The sequence below is a fragment of the Lepus europaeus genome, chromosome 1, assembly GCF_033115175.1.
Source record: "Lepus europaeus isolate LE1 chromosome 1, mLepTim1.pri, whole genome shotgun sequence".
Taxonomy (NCBI): domain Eukaryota; kingdom Metazoa; phylum Chordata; class Mammalia; order Lagomorpha; family Leporidae; genus Lepus; species Lepus europaeus.
This window is the reverse complement of record NC_084827.1, coordinates 129,426,851-129,448,543: the sequence shown is the minus strand read 5'-3', so window position 1 is coordinate 129,448,543 and position 21,693 is coordinate 129,426,851. Positions and strand designations below refer to the sequence as shown.

The following is a 21,693-nucleotide window of genomic DNA, read 5'->3' as shown; positions in this document are numbered from 1 at the left end:
CACTATGTACAAGCAAATTTTGGGCCTTTTTCAAGGCAATGTGTATCTATTGTAGTATTCTTGCATCATCAACCATTTAACGTGTGTGAAATTGTGCTAGTATTTGTTCAAATGTTATGCCTATGGTATAATGTACCCATAACACCTGTGTATTTCTTATGTGACTTTGCATAGCATGAATGTTTATGGTAACACATGTATCACCATGGCAGAATTATGTATTTTTATTCTTGCTGCTTTAAAAATACTTTTCTTTCTTTTTGGTTCCAACAACTTTAGTATGATAACTTAAGTATGGTTTTTGTCATGTTTTTCCTGTTTGATATTCCTAGTACTTATATTATACATTGATTTTTTTTTATTTGTACTAAAAATGTATTGGGGTTGGAATTATGGCACAACAGGTTAAGCTGCCACCTGCAGTGTTGGCTCCCATATGGGCAGCGGTTCAATCCCTGGCTGCTCCCCCTCCTATCCATCTCCCTGCCTGGGAAAGCCACAGAGGATGATCCAAGTGCTTGGATCCCTGCAGCTACGTGAAGCTCCTGGCTGCTGGCTTCAGCCTGGTCCAGATCCAGTCATTGTGGCCATTTGGAGAGTGAACCAGCAGATGGAAGATCGTTCTCTCTCTTTAACTATTTCAAATAAGTAAATAAATCTTTAAAAGAATTATTAATGATAAACTCTTCAAGTTCTCTGTCTCCTGTTCTTCCCTTTTAACACTTAAATTCCCCTTCATGTTGCACTTTCCTGTCACTTCTTGTGTATTTCTTATATTTTTTTCTGTATTTCACTTTTTGCTTCAGTCAAGACTAATTATTTATGACCTCTAAGCCTGTTCACTAATTCTCTCTCTAATTAGATCTTTGGTGTTAAATCATACACTTTTCTTTTAATATTTACTTCTAGAATTTGATATTTTCAAAGGCAGCTCATCTGCTCCCGCATGCAAATAGACACATTTGCAGCCCAAAGTATGCTTGCCCCTGTCTTACTGTATTTTGAATGCTGATTAGAGTATTTTTATATTACCTAGAACCCTTTAAGTGGATGATCATTTGGTGTGTTTAATCTTTAAATTCCAAAAATTCTCTAAGATTTGTCTTAATTGGAATGAAAGTTCTTGATTAATTTTATCTGACACTAAATGTACCATCTCAATATTAGAATCTATCCTATTATTTCAGGAAATATTTAATTGAATTGCATTTCCGTGTTTTTCATGCTCTCCAGGTGCTTTAATATCTTTCTTTAGCAACAACACCTATGCATATTTTAGGTATCATTTCTCTATCCGTCCACCAGCTTTTACTAGTAGTTTTTAGTCTGTATTTCTGTTTCGGTTTGTTCATTAACTTCTTTATGTTCCCTCTTTTGCTGTTTATCAGGTCTACAGTTCCCTGTGTTTGTTAAAATTTTTGTCTTTATTTCTGTAAATGTTTTCTTTTGATCAGAAGCTTAGTTTGTCAATTTTGTACTTCGCTGTTTACTTACTCTTACTATCCCATTCTAATTTCAATTGTGCTGATCTTTTTTTTTTTTTTTTTTTTTTTTGGTTATAAACAGAGAAGGCAAGAAAGTCCTTCCCTGAATCTTTGAGAAAGTTTCTATTCCTTTAAATATGATGCCTCCAGATATCCATGCTGCTTCTGACTTTCTCAAAGCAATCATATTTCAGAGAGTTTCTGGAACTCTCTAGTTTCTTCGTGTTACCAAAATTTCTAGCTCTTGCCTTGTAAGGTATATCCATTTCTTTTAGAAGATGCTTATTCCTCATACTTCATGAGATATGTCACCTTTGAGTCAGTGGGCTATTTCTGTACCTTCTCTCTGCAGCTTCATGTGTTCTTACATCCTGTACAAATGCCACTCAAGGTCAAAGCCCCCTTTTGCTTCTGATTTTGGAATCTTTCACTGAAGGCATTATTTTTCTCATTCAGTTCTGTCACTCTGGTTGCTGCTTCCTGATGACTCCAAAAATCTCTGTTGTTTGTGTTAGCAATTTGACTTCAAGAATCTCTTCCTAGCAATTCCTAGGTTCAAGTTAAAGTGTTGTTTCATTCTTTGCTGTTTTGTTCCGTGAAAAGATTTCTTTTGTTGTGTGTGCGTTTGTATTTATGTTGTATTTATGTGTTAAAAAGAAATGTTAAAAATTTTGATTGGGAAATTTCTAAATTAAGCTTCTGCTTTGTTTATATTACTGACAAGTTCTTAAACTCTATTTTCAGTTCAAAAACTGGAGAGCAAATTTGGAGAGAATTATATGAATCATCTGAAAGTTTTCAATGGGATGTACTGTATAAGCATAAGTTTTCACCACATCTACTGGGTTCTCTCCATCTAATGTCATATCTACTAGAAGGTTTTTTCAGTGTCCCTTTTTTGTTTAAGTGGGGGTTTTAATTGCTATCATAGTTCTTCTAATGGAAATTTAGTTTTTTAATTTATTTTTTAAGGAATATGAATTTCATAAGTACAATTTTAGGAATATAGTTTCTTCCCACTGTACCTACCCTCCTGCCCCACTGCCAGCCCTCCACATCCTCCCTCTTCCCTCCCCAGTCCCATTCTCCATTAAGATTCATTTTCAATTAACTTTGTGCACAGAAGACCAACTCTATACTAAGCAGAGATTTCAACAATTTGCACACATACAAACACACACATACACAAAACTGTTTGAGAACTAGTTTTACAGTTATCTCATAATACAACTCATTGAGGACAGAGGTCCTGCATGGGGAATTAGTGAACAGTGACTCCTGTTGACTCCTGTCAACAATTAATGCTTCTGAGTGGAAATTTATTAATCAAGAGCAACTGACTTGGCTGACAAAGCTGCTTCCTGCTCGACCTCTTTTCTTTACTCTGCACTTCTGCAATCTAGGTTTCTATGTTGCAAAACTGGGTCTCAGAAGATGAAGTGAATATCATACTTTATTCTTCCTTCCCGCTGTGATCAATAGATATTAAGAACTCTATGGGGATGCTTGAGGCCTCTCCTGCCGCAAGCCCATATTCCTTGAACTTAAATTTTGCTGTTTGGATGCTTTAGGGACATGTCAGCTTCACTTACACAATTCTTCATTCTGCAAGAGAACTATAAATATATTTATATATCCAGTTTTTTGTATTTTCCAGCAGTTGGTCAGAAAATATTTTCTACTTGGTAGATATTCATTCGTTAACACACACATACACAAACACACACACATTTTCTCTCTCTGACTTCAGTGAGGAGAGTGGGGTATGAACATCGTTATTTAGCTATTCAATCATTGGATCCATTTAATCTTCACTAAAAACATATTTATTTCTTATGGAGCATGAAAATTATAATGAAAATATTCCTGACACATCTGAGAATCATAATTGTTGAATAAAGATTGTGAGAACCCAAATATTTATAGTCATTAAAATTTTCAATTATTTAATGCAAATCAAAATCAGTAATGTTTTTACACTCTAATCTCACATAGCAAAGGCCTTAACAGGGAGAGTTCTACTTCATGACCTAATCAACTTACAAAGGCCTTATCTTCTAATCCATCATTTTAGAGTTGAAGATTTCAAATTACTAATTTTGGAGGCATAAAAAAACCATAGGCTTCACAGCACCAAATTCATTGAATTCAAATAGAAATGAAAGAAAAATTATTCAGATAGGAGACAGAGCTTTGTTTCCAGCAGGTAATATGTTAATAACTGGAAAAGAGCTGAAAGACTGAAAATTCCCTAGTATTCTCAACCTACTTTTCTTAGCAAGGAAGAAAAATTAGTTAGTTTCATGATTGATTGACTGTTCTGACTTAACATTCATATAGTTGACAGATAATGAACGTTGGCCTTGATTGTGATCCCTAAGTAATGAATACTTTCAGTTGGGATTGTGTGTAGTAGAAAGCGCACAACCTCCAAATTCAGAAGACCTAGTTGTATCTAGACTTTACCATTTACCAGTTGACGGGCCTTAGGAAAATCGCTTAACCACTCAAACAATCTATAAACTAGAACTATAAATGATTATATTATAATGGTGCTATTTATATAATAAAAAGATAATCCATAAACATTAAAAACTAAAAGCTGTAAAATTAATTACAAATCTATAGCTTTAAAAAAGTTAATACATGCTTCATAATGTATGCCATTTATTTAGCCACAGAAATGGACAAAAACTAGCAATTATGCTGTGTTTTGTACCTTAACCATGTGAGCACACAAGCTTTCTCTATAAAGATTTTTAAAATTTAGGCTTCTAGGATATTAATATGCAATTATAATCCAATTATATTTCTGCTATTTTCTTCATTTGCATATTCTGAACTCAATATCCTGATATTAAAGAATTACAAATTTAAAGACCATAATATCAAAATCAAAGATATTTTGTGATTTCTTTCTCTCTTTTTCTTTTTATTCTCTCTCTCTCTTCTGTCTCTCTCTTTTTTCTTCATAATTAATCACTAACCATTGATAAGAAAAGAGAACATAATTTTAACTTGAGAAAAGATACATTTTGTTGTTGCTTTCTTTTTTTTAAAGATTTTATTTATTTATTTGACAGGTAGAGTTACAGACAATGAGAGAGAGAGACAGAGAGAAAGGTCTTCTTTCTGTTGATTCACCCCCCCAAATGGCCGGCGCTATGACAGCCTGAAGCCAGGAGCCAGGTGCTTTCTCCTGGTCTCCCACGTGGGTGCAGGCGCCCAAGCACCTGAGCCATCCTCCACTGCACTCCCTGGCCACAGTAGAGAGCTGGACTGGAAGAGGAGCAACCAAGACTAGAACCTGGCACCCATATGGAATGCTGATGCCGCAGGCAGAGGATTAACCAAGTGAGCTACAGTGCTGGGCCCTGTTGTTGCTTTCAACCACTGATATGTCACCGATAGTTCAGTAAATAGGAATATGAACACTTAATCATCAGTAATTAAGAGGTATAAAAAGTTACTTCTATCATTTATTTCATAGCAATAGCATTCATGAATATCATTACCTATTTATTAATGTTTTCATTAGAAGCCATATGTTTCTTTGTTGATTAAATACAAAATTAAAAACTAAACAGTATAGCATAATACATGTAATAAAATTTATTTTTGTATATTCCATAAATATAGTATCTTTTATTCATATATATATTTCTTCTTATATTGTTTTAAAGAATAAGTACTTGATAGGGAAATACACAAAAATCTTATTTCCTTTTTAATTTTTTTCCACAATTTTTAAAATATTTTGCCATATCACTTCAAGTGTAGACATTATATACATACACAAATATGATATTGTTTAGAAAACATAGGTATTACTATCAGACATTGAGGAATTTTTGACAATGGTCATAATGTGGGGAAAGAAGAGCATATTGTCATGTACATAGTATGATTCAGTGAAGCAATGTTTATAATCAAATGGTGTGATAGCCGCACAATTTTTATATTTTCTATATAATAACTACTGCAAATAAGAAAAAAGTGTGATATTTGTCTCTTTGGATTTAACTTACTTTACTGAGCATAATGATCTTCAGCTCCATCCATTTTTGTTGAAAATGTTAGGATTTCATTCTTTTCTAAAGCTGAGTAATATTCCATCACATACACATATATGTGGAATCTGCTATGCGTGCTCTACTATTATTCCTCTCTGATAACACAAAACTGTCAGGATTATGAGGGCAGGACACAGATTTATTTTTATCATAATTATTGTACTTAGCCAAGTGACTGGTAAATGCTTTAGAGAGTTTGTTGACTGGATAATAAATGATTGAAACAGTGCAAATGGCTGAATTGAAGAGTATTATATTATAAAGGAAGAAAGAAACGCTTTCTCAGGGGTACGAAAATTGAGGTTATAGTCTTGTCTTGCTTTGTATCTATATAATCTTGGATATTTCACTTAACTTCTGGACTTTTGCTCTCTATCTATTATTTGTATAAAACTGCAACTTCCCTTACTTTAAGATCCCTTTACACAGGATCTCCTCTCCACCTACACTGAATAACATTTAGGTAGGTTGACCTAAGTACATCATTTTATTTTCAAGCTGATTTGTATCCAGTGTATATTCATGAGAACAATGCTATCTGAGACACTGGATGGAAAAAGGGAGAACTGAGCCTCAGAAGTTGTGCCAAATCCACCTGTGCCACCACCAAAGGGTGTTCCAAATGATCTATTAAACATCTTCAAAATGAGTCTTCACTTCCGGATGCTTAAAAACTTTGTGGAGACCAGCGCTGTGGTTCACTTGGCTAATCCTCCGCCTGCGGCACCCGGCACCAGCACCCGGGGTTCTAGTCCCGGTTGGGGCGCCAGTTCTGTCCAAGTTGCTCCTCTTCCAGTCCAGCTCTCTGCTGTGGCCTGGGAGTGCAGTGGAGGATGGCCCAAGTGCCTGGGCCCTGCACCCGCATGGGAGACCAGGAGGAAGCACCTGGTTCCTGGCTTCAGATCAGAGCAGCGCGCCAGCCGTAGCGGCCTTTTTTTTTTTTTTTTTGCAAAATAATCAAAACTTTATATCAACAGAGTACACTGGAAATTTTACATTTACTTCTATATAAACTCATGAGGGAGAAAAAGTCTATTTTTATTTGTGTATAGGAGGCCTAAAGAAAACCATTACAACTTTTAGGTAAAGGTGTTTAGAACTTGGAGCAACATGATGGTTTTGGCTAACAAGAGACAAAAAGAAGTGTAGGTACTGTGAGGAGTGGCCTTCATCAAAGTCAAAGTCATAGACTTCTTAATTCAAATCGAAACCACTTCCCACTAGTATTCACAATCTGAAGCAGAACACTAGGAAGATGAGCTGAAATCGAAACACATTTCATTCCTCAGAACGCCCCTCCCACCCCCACTCCAGTTCCAACTTTGGAAATCACTATGAGAAGTTAACGTTTAAAATGTAATAAATAAACCACAATAGTACTTTCTTCCTCCTCTTCTCTTTGGAAGTGTGGAGAAACCCCGCTCATTACAGACCGCACCCTACTGCCAGCAGTAGGGGCCAGTGGCATCACTGAGGAGGCATGGCAGAGACTAAAGATGTTCTAGGGTAGAGGGAATACTTCTTTCCTTTCAGGTTTTCTTTTACTTTCCAAAGGACCATCTCCATGCCAGCTTTTGCTTTTTCACTAGTATTGTGACCATCATCCTGAATGATTCTCCGCAGGTAGTCAGCCACTAGACTCCCAAGGGATCTTTTGTGAGGCAGGCCTAGCTGATGAGGAAACATAACTGTTGTGTCCACAACACAAGGGTGAATTAGCTTAAGAGCATACAGACTTTATTCAAAGCTATGTCCTATGAGTATGGTATCTGCCCTAAACAAGTTCAGCAAGATGGCTTGCACATCACGGATGGAGGTTTTAATGTTCTTCAAGTCATCTTCCACCACACCAGAAAACCTAGTGTTATAGTCAATGATTTCTTCATCAGGTTTCACAAATGTATCACAGTCCATCTGGAAGCTGGAGTCAACCACTGTCACTCAAGTAAGTTCCAAGCCTTTGACTGCATAGCTCATCTCACAATTTACTGCAAACATGCCATAGTTACCATCAGCAGGTGGGATTTTGACTGGAGTCTTCACAAAACCCTCTAGGTTTTCTTTTTGGTCATGAACATAAAGCTTGGACTCCTGACACCCATGGGATCCAAGAACTCGTCCACAACAGCTATATTGAGATTCTAAGCCTTCAAGGACTTTATGACTTCGTACTTGTCCAAAGTGGTAGTAACATTCTTCTACCCTACTGTGTTTGCCTGAGGGAGTCACGTCATATATTTTCCCACATCGACAACAGATCTTCTTAGAAGCATCATTTGCAGAAGTTTTTGTCATGTGTGGATTTAAAAGAATACATCCAGGTTTGTCAGGGTTGTGCCGAGAGTAGTTATTTTCATGTAACTGTTCTTCAGTTAGAAAGTAGTTTTTAAGATGTCTGTACAGAGTAACTCCTGTGAGCACATTTTTCTTCTCACTCTTTTGAAACCCCGTTGTCTCACTGTTATCGCTTCCAGACACAACTTGCCTTCTTAGCTTCTTCAGAGTATTCACTGCTATGTTCACATACATATTTCTACTGCCACATCTTTCATATATAGCTTTTTCTTCTATTTAGCCTTGTTAAGAGCCTCATCCTTGGTCTGGTAAACGTCCAGATACCTTCCACTAAGAGACTGACATAGCGCTGTCTTACTTCATCAGGGACTTTAGATGAGCACTCGGATGTCATTGAAGTCCGCTTTGGATGAGCCACTGTGTATTTTGGCGTCTTCACAGGAAAAGCAGCAATGCTTCTCACAGGAATACGTGATTTGCATGTTTTTCCAGATGGGTTTTCCTTTGAAAGAGCTACGTCCAGCAGAATGCTGTTTGCTGTGAAGGAATTTTCTTTCCTCTGAGTCTGGGAGGCTGGACAGGCAAACGCACTCTTTTTGTGTTCCGAAGTGGCAGCAACAAAGGCCTGCCCACTCTTCCTGATATGTGTGCTCTACAATAAAAACCAAATCTAAAAAAAAAAAAAAAAAGGCGGCAGCTGAGGCGGAGGCTGGTGAGGAGGCGGACCCCCGGCAGCAGACTTGCCAAGGCCCCAGGTCCCCAAGCAGAGGGACCCAGATCCCACGCGAATGCAAATGCCTCAGGGGAGCCCGCTGTTGCTGTCCTACTCCCTGTAGGACCTGCTGGCCAGGGACACGGTGCAGGTGGAGCTCGTCCCTGAGAAGAGGGGCCTCTTCCTGAAGCATGTGGAGCGCGAGGTTTCCAGCCAGCGCTTCCAGGCCTCCGTGTACAGACGGTGCAGTGACTTTGTGGTCTTCCACGAGGTGCTGCTGCACAAGTTCCCGTACCGCATGGTGCCGGCCCTGCCACCCAAGAGGATGCTGGGAGCCGACAGGGAGTTCATGGAGGGCTGCCTGAAGGCCCTGAAGCGCTTCCTCAACCTGGTGGCCCGGCACCCGCCGCTCTGCGAGGACGGCCTCCAGCAGCTCTTCCTGTGCTTCAGCAGCCCCGATGTGCAGAACAAGCTCGAGGGGTCTGTTCAGTGCCTTGCAGAGCTGGCGGCCAGGGCCAAGGACTTCCTCCCAGCTGACATCCATGCTCAGTTTGCCGTCAGCCAGGAGTTTATCCGGAACATCTACAACAGCTTCCACAAGCTCCGTGACCGGGCCGAGCGGATGGCGGCCCGCGCCGTAGACAACGCCACCGACCTCATCTTCGGGAAGGAGTTGCGTGCCTTAGGGTCTGACACCACGCCGCTGCCCTCCTGGGCCGCCCCGCACAGCAGCGCGTTGGGCTCCCTGAAGCTGGTGCTGAAGGGGCTGTCTGTGGAGTTCGCACTGCTCGCCTACAGGGCTGCACGGCAGGGCAAGCAGGAAGAGAACGATGTGGTGGAAAAATTAAACCTTTTCCTGGACTTACTGCAGTCCTATAAGGACCCGTGTGAGCGGCACGAGAAGGGCGTGCTGCACAAGCACCTGCGGGCGCTGCACAAGTACAGTCATGATGAAGAGGCAGATGATGAGCGCCATGGCTCAAAGCCGCGAGCCCCATGCCGTGGAGCAGCTGGAATCCACATCGTGGAGCAAGAGAGCGCCATCCAGACCAAGGAGCTGAGGAACTACTTCGCCCTGTACTGCCTGCACCAGGAGACGCAGCTGGTGCACGTCTACCTGCCCCTCACCTCCCACATCCTCCGGGCCTTAGTGAACTCCCAGATCCAGGGCCACAAGGAGGTGAGCAAAGTGTGGAACGAGCTGGTGCCCAAGCTGAGCTGCCTCTTTGCCGGGCCACACAGTGCTACTGCCCCCACCGCCGGTGGTCCCGCAGGCCGGCTTGACTGCAAGGTCAAATACCCACCCCAAAGCCAACTTTTGAGCCAAATTTTTTTTGAATAATCAGCACATCTTTTCCTTCTGAACTAGTTATCATTATCTTCCTGGGTATTTTGTATTCTTACTGCCATCTACTTTTCTCTGTGTGATTCAATTACAGATAGAAATCACATTGATGCTCCTTCTTTCATTACTTTGCCTACCTTTTTGTGGACATGAAGTACTGATAACTTTTGAGCTTTTGTTGTGTTTCATCTTGTTTAAAAATAATTTTTCAAAAGGAGGATTTATCAAAGCAGAGACAGTAAATCATCAACATTTTTTACAAATGTTAAAAAGAATTTCTCTTTAAATGTTAAAAAAACCAAGAAAATAATTTTAAATATCTAATGATTTTCTTCCTAGGCTTATGGCTATATTTCTTTCAGCATCATACTATGCACTGGGCGTCTTTAATTCTTAACAGAAACTCTAGTGTCTCAAATTACTCTTAGGAATTTCAGTCTTGATTTCTAATTTTCTAGGTGGAGACACATACTATAAACAAACACGTAACATATTAATTGGGACAAATGTCAAATAGTGGTTTCCCAAAATCACTATTGAAATAATTTGACAATAAGACAAATGCTTATTCAATATTTTTAAGGGAGATTCCTACTTTGATAGTCTCTTGGGAATAACTAAAGGGGAGAGGCCAAGGTTATGATCTTTAAGAAAATTTTAAAGTTACAATTTGGTTATGATTGTGCAATATCATAATATAACACTTTAGTACTGGTGTACACAGAAAAGGATGGGTTTTGAATAAAGAGTTTAGAAAAATACTAGAGAGAAAACAATCATAATATTACTAATTGAAAGGCTTAATTTTAATAATCTGACTATTTCAAAATTTGTATTAGTGAAGTTGAACATCTTCTGATTTCCTTATGGGTTACTGGGGACCACTGCATGGCCTGAATTTTGCTGACGGCAGGCTTGGCCAGCTTGCATAGGTGGCTGATCAAGTTATGTTAACAATGGCAATAGTCAGTTGACATGTATGGCAAAACAGCTAAGGAAATACTGTGGGATCCAGTAAACAGCAAGCAGGACATTTGCCCCAGTTAATACTTTGTCTCCCTCAAGGTTCCTCGGCATTGTATTTGTTCTCCTGCGGTGACTCTTTCTTTTCACCACCAGAGAATTAGGCAGGCTGCCTGCAGCCTGTCTTGGCTGAGGAGGGGAAGTACGCCACCAGCCTCTCAGCCTCCCTGAACCCAGGGGACAATCAGACACAGTGGGGGGGTCTCACTGTATTGTAAAAGGGAGGTGTTTATAAAGCTTCGGTACAGAGCAGATGCAGACAAGGGGTGGGGTGATGTGACACAAAAGGGTTTTAGCCAATCCTGTTATACCACCTCAGTGATCTTTAGGCAAAAGGGTGCCCTGGGGCTAGGTTGTTTACCGCCAGGGATTCAAAACTTAAAGATAGGTCTTCAAACTCGAGGTGGGCTTGGGAAGTTCCTTGAGGCCTCTCCGGATTCAGCCTCCCCCACATTCTCCTAATCCTAGCTTCAAAGCAATCGCGTATTTCTGGTGGTTATTGGGTTTTTAACCAAGACCACGCTAAGCAAAGAAAATTTTTTATTAGGGCAAAGAATTGCCGGGAGCAGCCTCAGAGGGAGAGGAGCTCGGGGCTCATGTGTAGGGCTGGGGTTTTATAGGGAGCTTGTGTCAAGGGAAGTGGAAGATAGGTGGGAGATGGGTTGGAGTGGCTGAACAAAGGGATGTGGGATGTGGGCTGGAGCACTTAGAGAGCATAGCAGATACCATGAGACAGGGTGTCCCTGAGATGGAGAGTCTGCGGGGCTGCCTGATTTATAGCTGGGGACCTGACAGGGACCCGGAGGCACAGGATGGTTCCCTGATCTGCAGCTGTGACAAATTGTCGGAACGGTGAGGCTCTCCAGGAGCATGGCACCTCTGTGTTTTGTTTTTTTTTTTTTTTTTCCTGATGCCATGAAAGAGTGGGAGAGAAGTCTCAGACCCATGTGGATTCAGGACTCTCACACTAGTAAACACTGGAAACCAGCTCCCACATTGTTTCCTGTTTCATTGTGTTAAAACTCCCTCATCATAAAGTCCTGTTTTCACAAAACTGCACATCTTTCATTTTAGTCAATTACATCACTGTTGATAATAAATACTTGGAGTAACCAGACATCTGAGCATCTACTTCTGCCACTGGTAGTAGATGGAGTGTCCCCTGGTTTTCCCACATTAAAATCTTCACCTGAGTCTGCTCCCTTAATCTATGTGATGCTGCCCTTCTTTCTGGTTCACCTGACACCCTGCTGAGCTGGACACAGCGGCTGTTTATAGCCTTTGCCTGTATTTTTGCTGAACTATGATCTTTTTTGTTTTTGTTAGTGGAATATTAAGATTTTGACTATAATGTATTTTTTTTTAACTTTTATTTAATGAATATAAATTTCCAGTGTACAGCTTATGGATTACAATGGCTTCCCCCCCCCCATAACTTCCCTCCCACCCACAACCCTCCCCTCTCCCGCTCCCTCTCCCCTTCCATTTGCATCAAGATTCATTTTCAATTCTCTTTATATACAGAAGATCAATTTAGTATAAAGATTTCAACAGTTTGCACCCACATAGAAACACAAAGTGAAACATACTGTTTGAGTACTAGTTATAGCATTAAATCACAATGTACAGCACATTAAGGACAGAGATCCCACCTGAGGAGCAAGTGCACAGTGGCTCCTGTTGTTGACCCAACAAATTGACACTCTAGTTTATGGCGCCAGTAACCATCCTAGGCTGTCGTCATGAGTTGCCAAGGCTATGGAAGCCTTCCAAGTTCGCCGACTCTGATCATATTTAGACAAGGTCATAAAAGACAGAGTGAGGATAGTAACCAATGATCCTAAGAGTGGCACTTACCAGGTTTGAACAATTATACAGCATTAAGTGGGGAAGAGGACCATCAGTACACACATGTTGGGAGTAGAGCCATTGGTGGTAGAGTAGAGGTTATGATTACGAAGGAATGAGGCCCAAGTGCGCTAGACAGGGCCTAGAACAAAGGACAGAGTCATTATTAGAGGAGCTAAGAAAGGTGCATTTTTTTTTAATTTGTTATCTCAAGACTAGTAAAATATTAAGTTCAGAAAAGCTTAATAGTCTGACACTCAATGAAACGGTTCTTTCAGGAAATACCAGAAATGAGTAGTAATGTTATTTGTCATACTTCTCATCCTGGGCAAGAATTTCCTGAAAAACAAAACAGAAAAAACTAAAGACATGACTACTTTAAATCCACATGGTTGTATTGATGAAGATAGTAGGAAGCTAATAGTCATGTTAATGTGGACGATAAGCTGTGTAGGTAGACTGTAAATAGTTCCAATGGTTGTATGATTATATTACTGTCTTATGGAGAAAACCTAGGAAGTTGCACTGGAAGTGGGAAGAGTGAGCTTCAATTTTAATAAAGGTATTATAGAAGACCTTACTGAAAACACAAGTGAGACACATAGGAGGAAGGTGATTGCTTCCCTCTGGTGAATTATCTTCACAAAACTGCTAAGGCAATCTGTGATTGCTGTGGTCCTCTTAGATAGCTATAATGCCACGTGGGTACTTCAATTCAAATAATAGAAACTCTCTGGTTTTGCTATATAGTCCCTACATTTTTAAATGGTAATTTAAAACTTGATATTTAAACTGTCAGACAGAAAACAGCTGTCCACAAAATCTGATAAGTGCCTCCATTTACTCTTGGTTTGGATATTATTTCAGAATTACAGTCCATTTTCTTTAAAAGAGAAAAAAAAAAGCACTTAACACTCTTATAGGAACTCCAGTTCTTTTGAAACATAAAAAAAATTGTGGTCTTATTAAGTTCACTTATTGTCATTCCGATTACTTTGTCTTTAGGAATTTTGAAGTAGGCTTTTTTTCTTCATTTTTGGACTAGTACAGGAACATGTTCCTTTACTACAAGAACAATATTTCTTACTTTGAAGCAGAAAAATGATCAAAAATTTTCTTTCTGTTTTCTAGTTTAATAAAAACAGGAGGAACATCTGTATACAGATTTATAGCATTTTCACAAATAAAAAAATTTGAACATGATTCTGTAATAACTCATTTTCCTACAGTAAAATTTCTGGTTTTCATAACACATTTTCTACATATTCAACAATGTGGCCCCATATTTCCAGGGTCCATGATTCAGATTTGGTTTGGGATTAATAGTTATAGGTCAAAACCATTATAGGTCGAAACCATTCTTGACCCAGCCAATGCCTTCAGCTGGGGTTTGAGTCACAGGAGGAGGACCGAGAGCTGATGCAGAAAAAAAGACATGAGGCAGAAACACACAAGCTGTGTTAGGCAAGGCATTAACAAAGTTCCAGGAGACAGGAGGTCCCAGGCAGCATGACAATATGTGGGAGGCATAGGACAGAGGGGCAGGGTCCAGCAGGCAGGGTTAAGGGGACTCCTGGGGAAAAAAAAAAAAAATAGTTATAGGTCAAGAATGTCAACATTTTCTTTGCTCCGTTCTAAAATAAGAATGAATAGTTAATGATAATAAGATGTACACTATATGGAACAGTAATAACAGTGAAAGTTGTGATACTGCCAGGTAAACTGTTGCTTGGGATACCCAAATCCCATATCAGAGTGTCTGGCTTGAGGCCAAGCTACTTTTTGCTTTCCATCTAGCTTCAGGTTCAGTGCCAGGGAAGCAGTGGATCATGGCCCAAATACTTGGGCTACTTCCACCCATGTGGGAGCAAGAGATGGAGTTCCTGGCTTCTGGCTTCAGCATGGTCCTGCCCTAGCTGTTGTTGCAGGCAATTGGGGAGTTAACTTGTGGATGAACAATTCTTTTTTCTCTGTTGCTCTTTCAAATTTAAAACTCTAAATAAGAGAGAGAGAGAGAGGAAGGGTTTAAAATGTAATAGGAACTGAGCTTTCCATTGGTAACTTTTTTATAGTAAGTTTTTACTTAATAAATATAAATTTCACAAGTACAGCTTTTGGATTATAGTGGTTCTTCCCCCCATACCTGCCCACTGACCCCAAAGCCATCCCACCTCCTACTCCCTCTCCCATCGCATTTTTCATGAAGATTCATTTTTAATTATTGTTATATACAGAAGATCAACAATGTACTAAGTGAAGATTTCAACAGTTTGCACCCACACAATCTCACAAAATAAAAAATACGGCATGAAGACTAGTTTTACCATTAATTTGCATAGTACAACACATTAAGGACAGAGGTCCTACATGGGGAGCAAGTGTACAGTGACTCCTGTTGTTGATTTAACAACTGACACTGTTAGTCATGACGTCAGTGATTAACAGAGGCTGTTGTCATGAGTTGACAAGGCTATGGAAGCATCTTGAGTTCAAAAACTCTCACATTATTTAGACATGGCCATAATAAAAATGGAAGTTCTCTCCTCCCTTCAGAGAAATGTACCTCCTTCTTTGATGGCCCCTTCTTTCCACCGGGATTTCACTTACAGAGATCTTTCATATAGATGATATTTTGCCACAGTGTCTTGACTTTCCATGCCTGAAATGGTGTCATGGGCTTTTTAGCCAGATCCAAATGCCTTAAGGACTGATTCTAAGGTCAGAGTGCTATTTAGGGCATCTGTCAATCTATGAGTCTGCTGTGTGTCCTGCTTCCCATGTTGGATTGTTCTCTCCTTTATAATTCTATCAATTATTACTAGCAGACACTTGGTTTGATTTATGTGATCCTTTTGACAATTACTCCTATCTTTATGATCACTTATGAACATAAACTGATCAACTTAACTAGTAAGATAGCATTTGTACCTGCCAATTAATGGAGTTGGAGTCCCATAGCAAGTTGTTAGCTTTCCCCTTAGAGGTAAGTCCAAGGGAACGTGTGCCGAACTGTACATCTACTCCCTCTATTATTCCACTCTTATTTTTAACAGGAATAATTTTCAATTGGATTTAAACACCCAAGAATAATAAGAATAATTCTGTGTTAAGTAAAGAGTTAAACCAATGATAGTAAGTAGAAAAAGAAAATACTACAAAGAATAAAATAGTAAACTGTTCCTCGACAATCAGGACAAGGGCTGATCAAGTCATTGCTTCTCACAGTGGCAGTTTCATTTCTACAGGTTTCCTTTTAGGTGCTCAGTTAGTTGTCACAGATAAGGGAGAACATATGATATTTGTCCATTTGGGACTGGCTTATTTCACTCAGCATGATGTTTTCCAAATTCCTCCATTTTGCTGCAAATGACTGGATTTCATTTTTTTTTTTACTGCTGTGTACTATTCTATAGAGTAATATTCCATAATTTCTTTATCCATACTTCTGTTGATGGACATTTAGGTTGATTCCAGGTCTTAGCTATGGTGAATTGAGCTTCAATAAACACTGAGGTGCAGATGATTCTTTTTTTTTTTGTCAATTTAATTTCCCTTGAGTAAATTCTGAGGAGTGGGATGGCTGGGTCATATGGTAGGGCTATATTCAGGCTTCTGAGGAATCTCCAAACTGTCTTCCATAGTGGCTTTACCAGTTTGCATTCCCACCAACAGTGGGTTAGTGTGCCTTCTTCCACACATCTTTGCCAGCATCTGTTGTTGGTTGATTTCTGTATATAAGACATTCTAACTGGGGTGAGGTGAAACCTCATTGTGATCCTAAACATTTTTTCATGTATCTATTGTCCATTTGGATTCCCTCTTGAAAAATATCTGTTTAGGTCCTTGACCCATCTCTTAAGTGGGTTGTTTGTTTTGTTGTTGTGGAGTTTCTTGATCTCTTTGTAGATTCTGGTTATTAATCCTTTATCATTTGCATAATTTGCAAATATTTTCTCCCATTTTTTCAGTTGTCTCTTCAATTTCCTGACTGTTTCTTTTGAAGTAGAGAGACATCAATTTGATGCAATCCAGTTGTTAAATTGGGCTTTGACTGCCTGTGCCCCCGGAGTCTTTTCCAAGAAGTCTTTGCCTGTGCCAATATCTTGCAGGGTTTCTTCAATCTTCTCTAATAATTTGATGGTGTCATGTCATAGATTTAGATCTTTAATCTATGTTGATTGGATTTTTGTGTAAGGTGTAAGGTAGGGATCTTGCTTCATACTTTTGCATATGGAAATCCAGTTTTCCCAGCCCCATTTGTTTAATAGAATGTCTTTACTCCAGGAATTGGTTTTAGATCCTTGATAAAATATAAGTTGGTTATAGATGTTTGAATTGATTTTTGGTGTTTCTGTTCTGTTCCATTGGTCTATCCATCTGTATTTGTATCAGTACTAGGCTCTTTTGATTATAACTTCCCTATAGCATGTCTTGAAATCTGGTATTGTGATGCTCTGGCTCTGTTTTTGTTGTATAGTGTTGCTTTAGCTATTCAGGTTCTCCTGAGTTTTCATATGAATTTCAGCATCATATGAATGGACATTTTGATGATATTGATTCTTCCAATCCATAAATATGGAAGATTTTTCCATTTTTTGGTATCCTCTTGTATTTCTTATTTAGAGTTTTGTGATTCTCATCATAGACATCCTTGGTTAAGTTTATTCCAAGATATTTGATTTTTTTAGCTATTGTCAATGGGATTGATCTTAGAAGTTCTTTCTCAGGACGGCATGCTGGGCTCCACCTCTGGGCTCCAGCTTCACCGCAACGTTGGTGATGTTGTCATAGTAGCTCGTGAAACCCCCCAAGAAGTCAATGCTGAAGGAGCCCGTGGGCCGCTGCACATCCACCGAGATCGTGTGAAGGCTGCTGCTTTGAGCTTCAATCAGTTTAATCTGCTCCAAAAGGTAGCGAACCGTCAGAATTTCATTTTCTGGACTCCCTGTGGTCCTGGGGCCAATTGATGTTATGTGTTCAAGATAATCCCTGGAAGTCCTGCAGCCGTTCCTCGAGACAAAGTAGAAAGAAGCTCTAATCCCCTGGGACTTTAAGCAGCATGGTGCCCAAGGAAAATTTGTTGCCCTCTACCTTTTGGGGATGTTTGTTCCTTATCTTTACGCACTGTACCTCATCTGGGCGGTGTTTGAGATGTTTACCCCCATCCTGGGGAGAAGCGGCTCGGAAATCCCACCTGACGTCGTGCTGGCATCCATCTTGGCTGGCTGTACGATGATCCTCTCTTCTTACTTTATTAACTTCATCTACCTTGCCAAAAGCACCAAAAAAACCATGCTGTCTTTAACTCTGGTGTGTGCAGTTACGTTCCTCTTGGTTTGCAGTGGAACTTTTTTCCCATATTCCTCCAGTCCTGCCAGCCCAAAGCCAAAGAGGGTGTTTCTTCAGCACATGACCAGACTATTTCATGACCTGGAAGGAAAAGTAGTTAAACGAGACTCTGGAATATGGATTAATGGTTTTGATTACACTGGCATGTCGCACATAACGCCACACATCCCTGAGATCAATGACACCATCCGCGCTCACTGTGAGGAGGATGCACCCCTCTGCGGTTTCCCTTGGTATCTGCCAGTGCACTTTCTGATCAGGAAAAACTGGTATCTTCCTGCCCCAGAAGTTTCTCCAAGAAATCCTGTTCATTTCAGACTTATATCCAAAGAACAGACACCTTGGGATTCTGTAAAGTTGACTTTTGAAGCAACAGGACCAAGCCATATGTCCTTCTATGTCCGAGCTCATAAAGGGTCAACACTGTCTCAGTGGTCTCTTGGCAATGGCACACCGGTCACGAGTAAAGGAGGGGACTACTTTGTATTTTATTCCCATGGACTCCGGGCTTCTGCATGGCAGTTCTGGATAGAAGTGCAGGGCCCAGAGGAACAGCCTGAAGGAATGGTCACGGTGGCCATCGCTGCCCACTATCTATCTGGGGAAGACAAGAGATCCCTGTCACTGGATGCTCTGAAGGAGAGGTTCCCAGACTGGTCGTTTCCCTCTGCCTGGGTGTGCACCTACAATGTCTTTGTGTTTTAACCTTGGAGATGAGCTCTAAGTACAAGCCCAGTGGATACTCCATGTGACACAGTTTCTCCCTATGTTACGTGGATGTTTGTAACGTAAGTCAATGAGTTTAATGCGCATATGTTTGAAGAGCTTTTTTGGTTAACACTTTTCAGGGCCAAGCACTGTAATGGTTAAACTGTGAGACATGCATGGCCTTTCTGACACTTGAAAATGCCAGTTTTCTGGCACTTAAGCATATGTGGGTATTGCCACTGTCATTGTATATGACCTTAAGGACAAAAGCCAACAACCACTTTAGTAGCTGTCCTTCTAGGAAGGAAGCATGTAAACCATCAGACCATTCTCAGTGGGACTTGTCATTTCCAGTTAGAGCAAGACCCTCTGTTAGGACAAGGATGGTGGGTAAAATACCCTTCACTACGGTGATTGATTCCCCTTGAGATCTAACTCCGTAGGTCAGGAGAAAGTGACTGTCATAAGGACGGGGGAAGCACTGCACCTGAGAGCTGTTTCTTCAGGCAACCTCTCACTTTGTCTCGAAGCCAGGACCTGATGGGGTGCTGTATGCTGGGGTTAACACAAGTGTCTTGACTAGTGGTCACTGAAATCCACTCCTAGGCTGTTTACCCCTGAAACTTATGTTCTACCTTGTCAATTTCATTTGTTGCATTACCTTTCCCTATGGAATTTCATAGGCTTTTTTTTTTGTTTTTAGTATTATTTGTGCAAGTACATGACCCTAACTTCCTCAGAGCACTGAACTGCCACTGTGGTTATTCTGGGGTAGGAGGAGAGTGGCTGGGGTAAGGTGACAATTTTCTAAGTATTTATTCTGTTTTGTAGGCGTCTTTTGTTTTACACCGATGACCTAGGCCCTTTTTGCTTTCCAGCCAGGTGACTAGAGTAGTGTCTCAGTAAGTTCCTGCACAGCAGGACTGGCTTTCCTGACACGTGAGACTGCACTGGAATGAGCCCATTGTACCCAGAGTTGCTGGTGTTCAGACCCTGCGTAAGCGCAGTGCTGATGCTTTTCAGTTTGAAGGTGGGCATACAGTTTGTGAGGCATTAACTCATTCCTAGTTGCATAGGCAAAAGAAAGTTGAAAGAAAAGGTACAGCAAAGAAGAAGAAAGCAAGGTTTACATTTCTGGGGAGCTAAGGAAATATGAGGGATGCTCGTTGACAAGTGGTCTCCTCAGATCTCAACGGAAAGCTGCACAGTGTGTGTGATGTGCTTTCTTAATCATGCTCATCTTGCCTAATTTGTGACTTCCTGAAGACTGGGTTCATGCAGGCAAGCTGAATGGTAAGGTCCATCAGTGACCTGACTTTGTAGAAATGCTGGTAGTAAGATTTAGCAGGGTTTAGGGCTTATATAGAGTCACAGTTATAAAGGAAAGGAAAGAGTAATAATATATCAATGAATTTCAAAAAGGCAGGCATATTTTCTGTCCCTGTGGTTAATCTGACATAGATTACTGAGGTTAATTATAGGAAAAATCCAACCTTGAGGATCTTCTGTGAAAAACAACTTTGGAGAGGATGTTGTTTTTTCATTAACAACCATGATTCTCCTTTGGGGTGGTTTCACTTATCTTCAGCATTTTCTAGCTTTGATATTGTGCTAACTAGTCTCAGGGCAACATCTTAGGTAGTTATTTTAGTATCTGAAATGGTCAAGTAATCACCACAAATATTATGGCGCTATTAGTAAGCACACTGTCATAGCAGTAGGCTCTGTAATGAATGTTGTTAGGGTTTTTTTTTAAAGAGTATCTGAGCATTTGAATAACTTCTAAAAGGGTCTTTCCAAGCTCTATCAAATGCATTATGTTCTGCAGAAGTAAATACAAGTAGCACAGTACTCCATATTCAGGGAAAATATGAAGAATTATGATTGAAAATACTTGCATATGCTGATGGAAGAATGAGTGTTGCATGAAGTGTTTGTTTCCACAGTTTAGCAGAAAAAAAAAAAAAAAAGAAGTTCTTTCTCAACCATGGCATTGCCTGTGTATACAAAGGCTGTTGATTTTTGTGTATTGATTTTATATCCTACTGCTTCACCACACTCCTCTCTGAGTTTCAATAATCTCTCAGTGGAGTCCTTTGGATCCCCTAAATAAAGAATCATATCATCTACAAATAGGGATAGTTTGACTTCTTCTTTCCCTATTTGTATCCCTTTGATTTTTGTGTTCTTTTTTGCCTGATGGCTCTGGCTAAAACTTCTAGGACTATATTGAATAGCAGTGGTGAGAGTGGGCATCCCTGTCTGGTACTGGATCTCAGTGGAAATGTTCCAACTTTTCTCCATTCAATATGATGCTGGCCATGGGTTTGTCATAAACTGACTTAATATTCTTGAGAAATGCTCCTTCTATACCCAGTTTGCTAGGAGTTTTCATCATGAAAGGGTGTCGTATTTTATCAAATGCTTTCTATGCATCTATTGAAATAAACATATGATTTTTCTTCTGCAGTTTGTTAATGTGATGTTTCACATTGATTGATTTGTGATTGTTGAACCATCCCTACATACCAGGTGTAGATCCCATTTGATCTGAGTGGATGATCTTTCTGATGTATTGTTGGATTCTATTGGCCAGAATTTATTTTATTTTTATCAGGGAAATTGAACTGTAATTCTCTTTCTCTGCTGCATCTTTTTCAGATTTAGGAATTAAGGTAATGCTGGATTTGTAGAAAGAATTTGGGAGGATTCCCTCTCTTTTAAATTGTTTTTAATATCTTGAGAAGAATTGGAGTTAGTTCTTCTTTAAATGTCTGATATAATTCAGCAGTGAATGCATCCTGTTCCAGGCTTTTCTTTATTGGGAGGGCCTTTATTATTGATCCTGTCTCTTTC

At 39.9% G+C, this 21,693-nt stretch overlaps 1 protein-coding gene and 1 pseudogene across 1 annotated transcript; both read left to right on the top strand.

Moving 5' to 3' along the window:
- Positions 1–8,239: 8,239 nt before the first annotated feature.
- On the top strand, positions 8,240–9,886 carry LOC133763198 (sorting nexin-8-like; annotated as a pseudogene).
- Positions 9,887–17,831: 7,945 nt separating this feature from the next.
- On the top strand, positions 17,832–20,170 carry LOC133757906 (endoplasmic reticulum metallopeptidase 1-like). The gene has a single exon (XM_062188834.1). The coding sequence runs from the start codon at positions 17,881–17,883 to the stop codon at positions 18,832–18,834; it is 954 nt and encodes a 317-aa protein (XP_062044818.1). The 5' UTR covers positions 17,832–17,880; the 3' UTR covers positions 18,835–20,170.
- The last annotated feature ends 1,523 nt before the right edge of the window (positions 20,171–21,693 follow it).

Excerpts from the sequence above, each read along its gene's own strand:
- LOC133757906 (XM_062188834.1), top strand. The coding sequence starts at position 17,881 with ATGTTTGTTCCTTATCTTTACGCACTGTACCTCATCTGGGCGGTGTTT.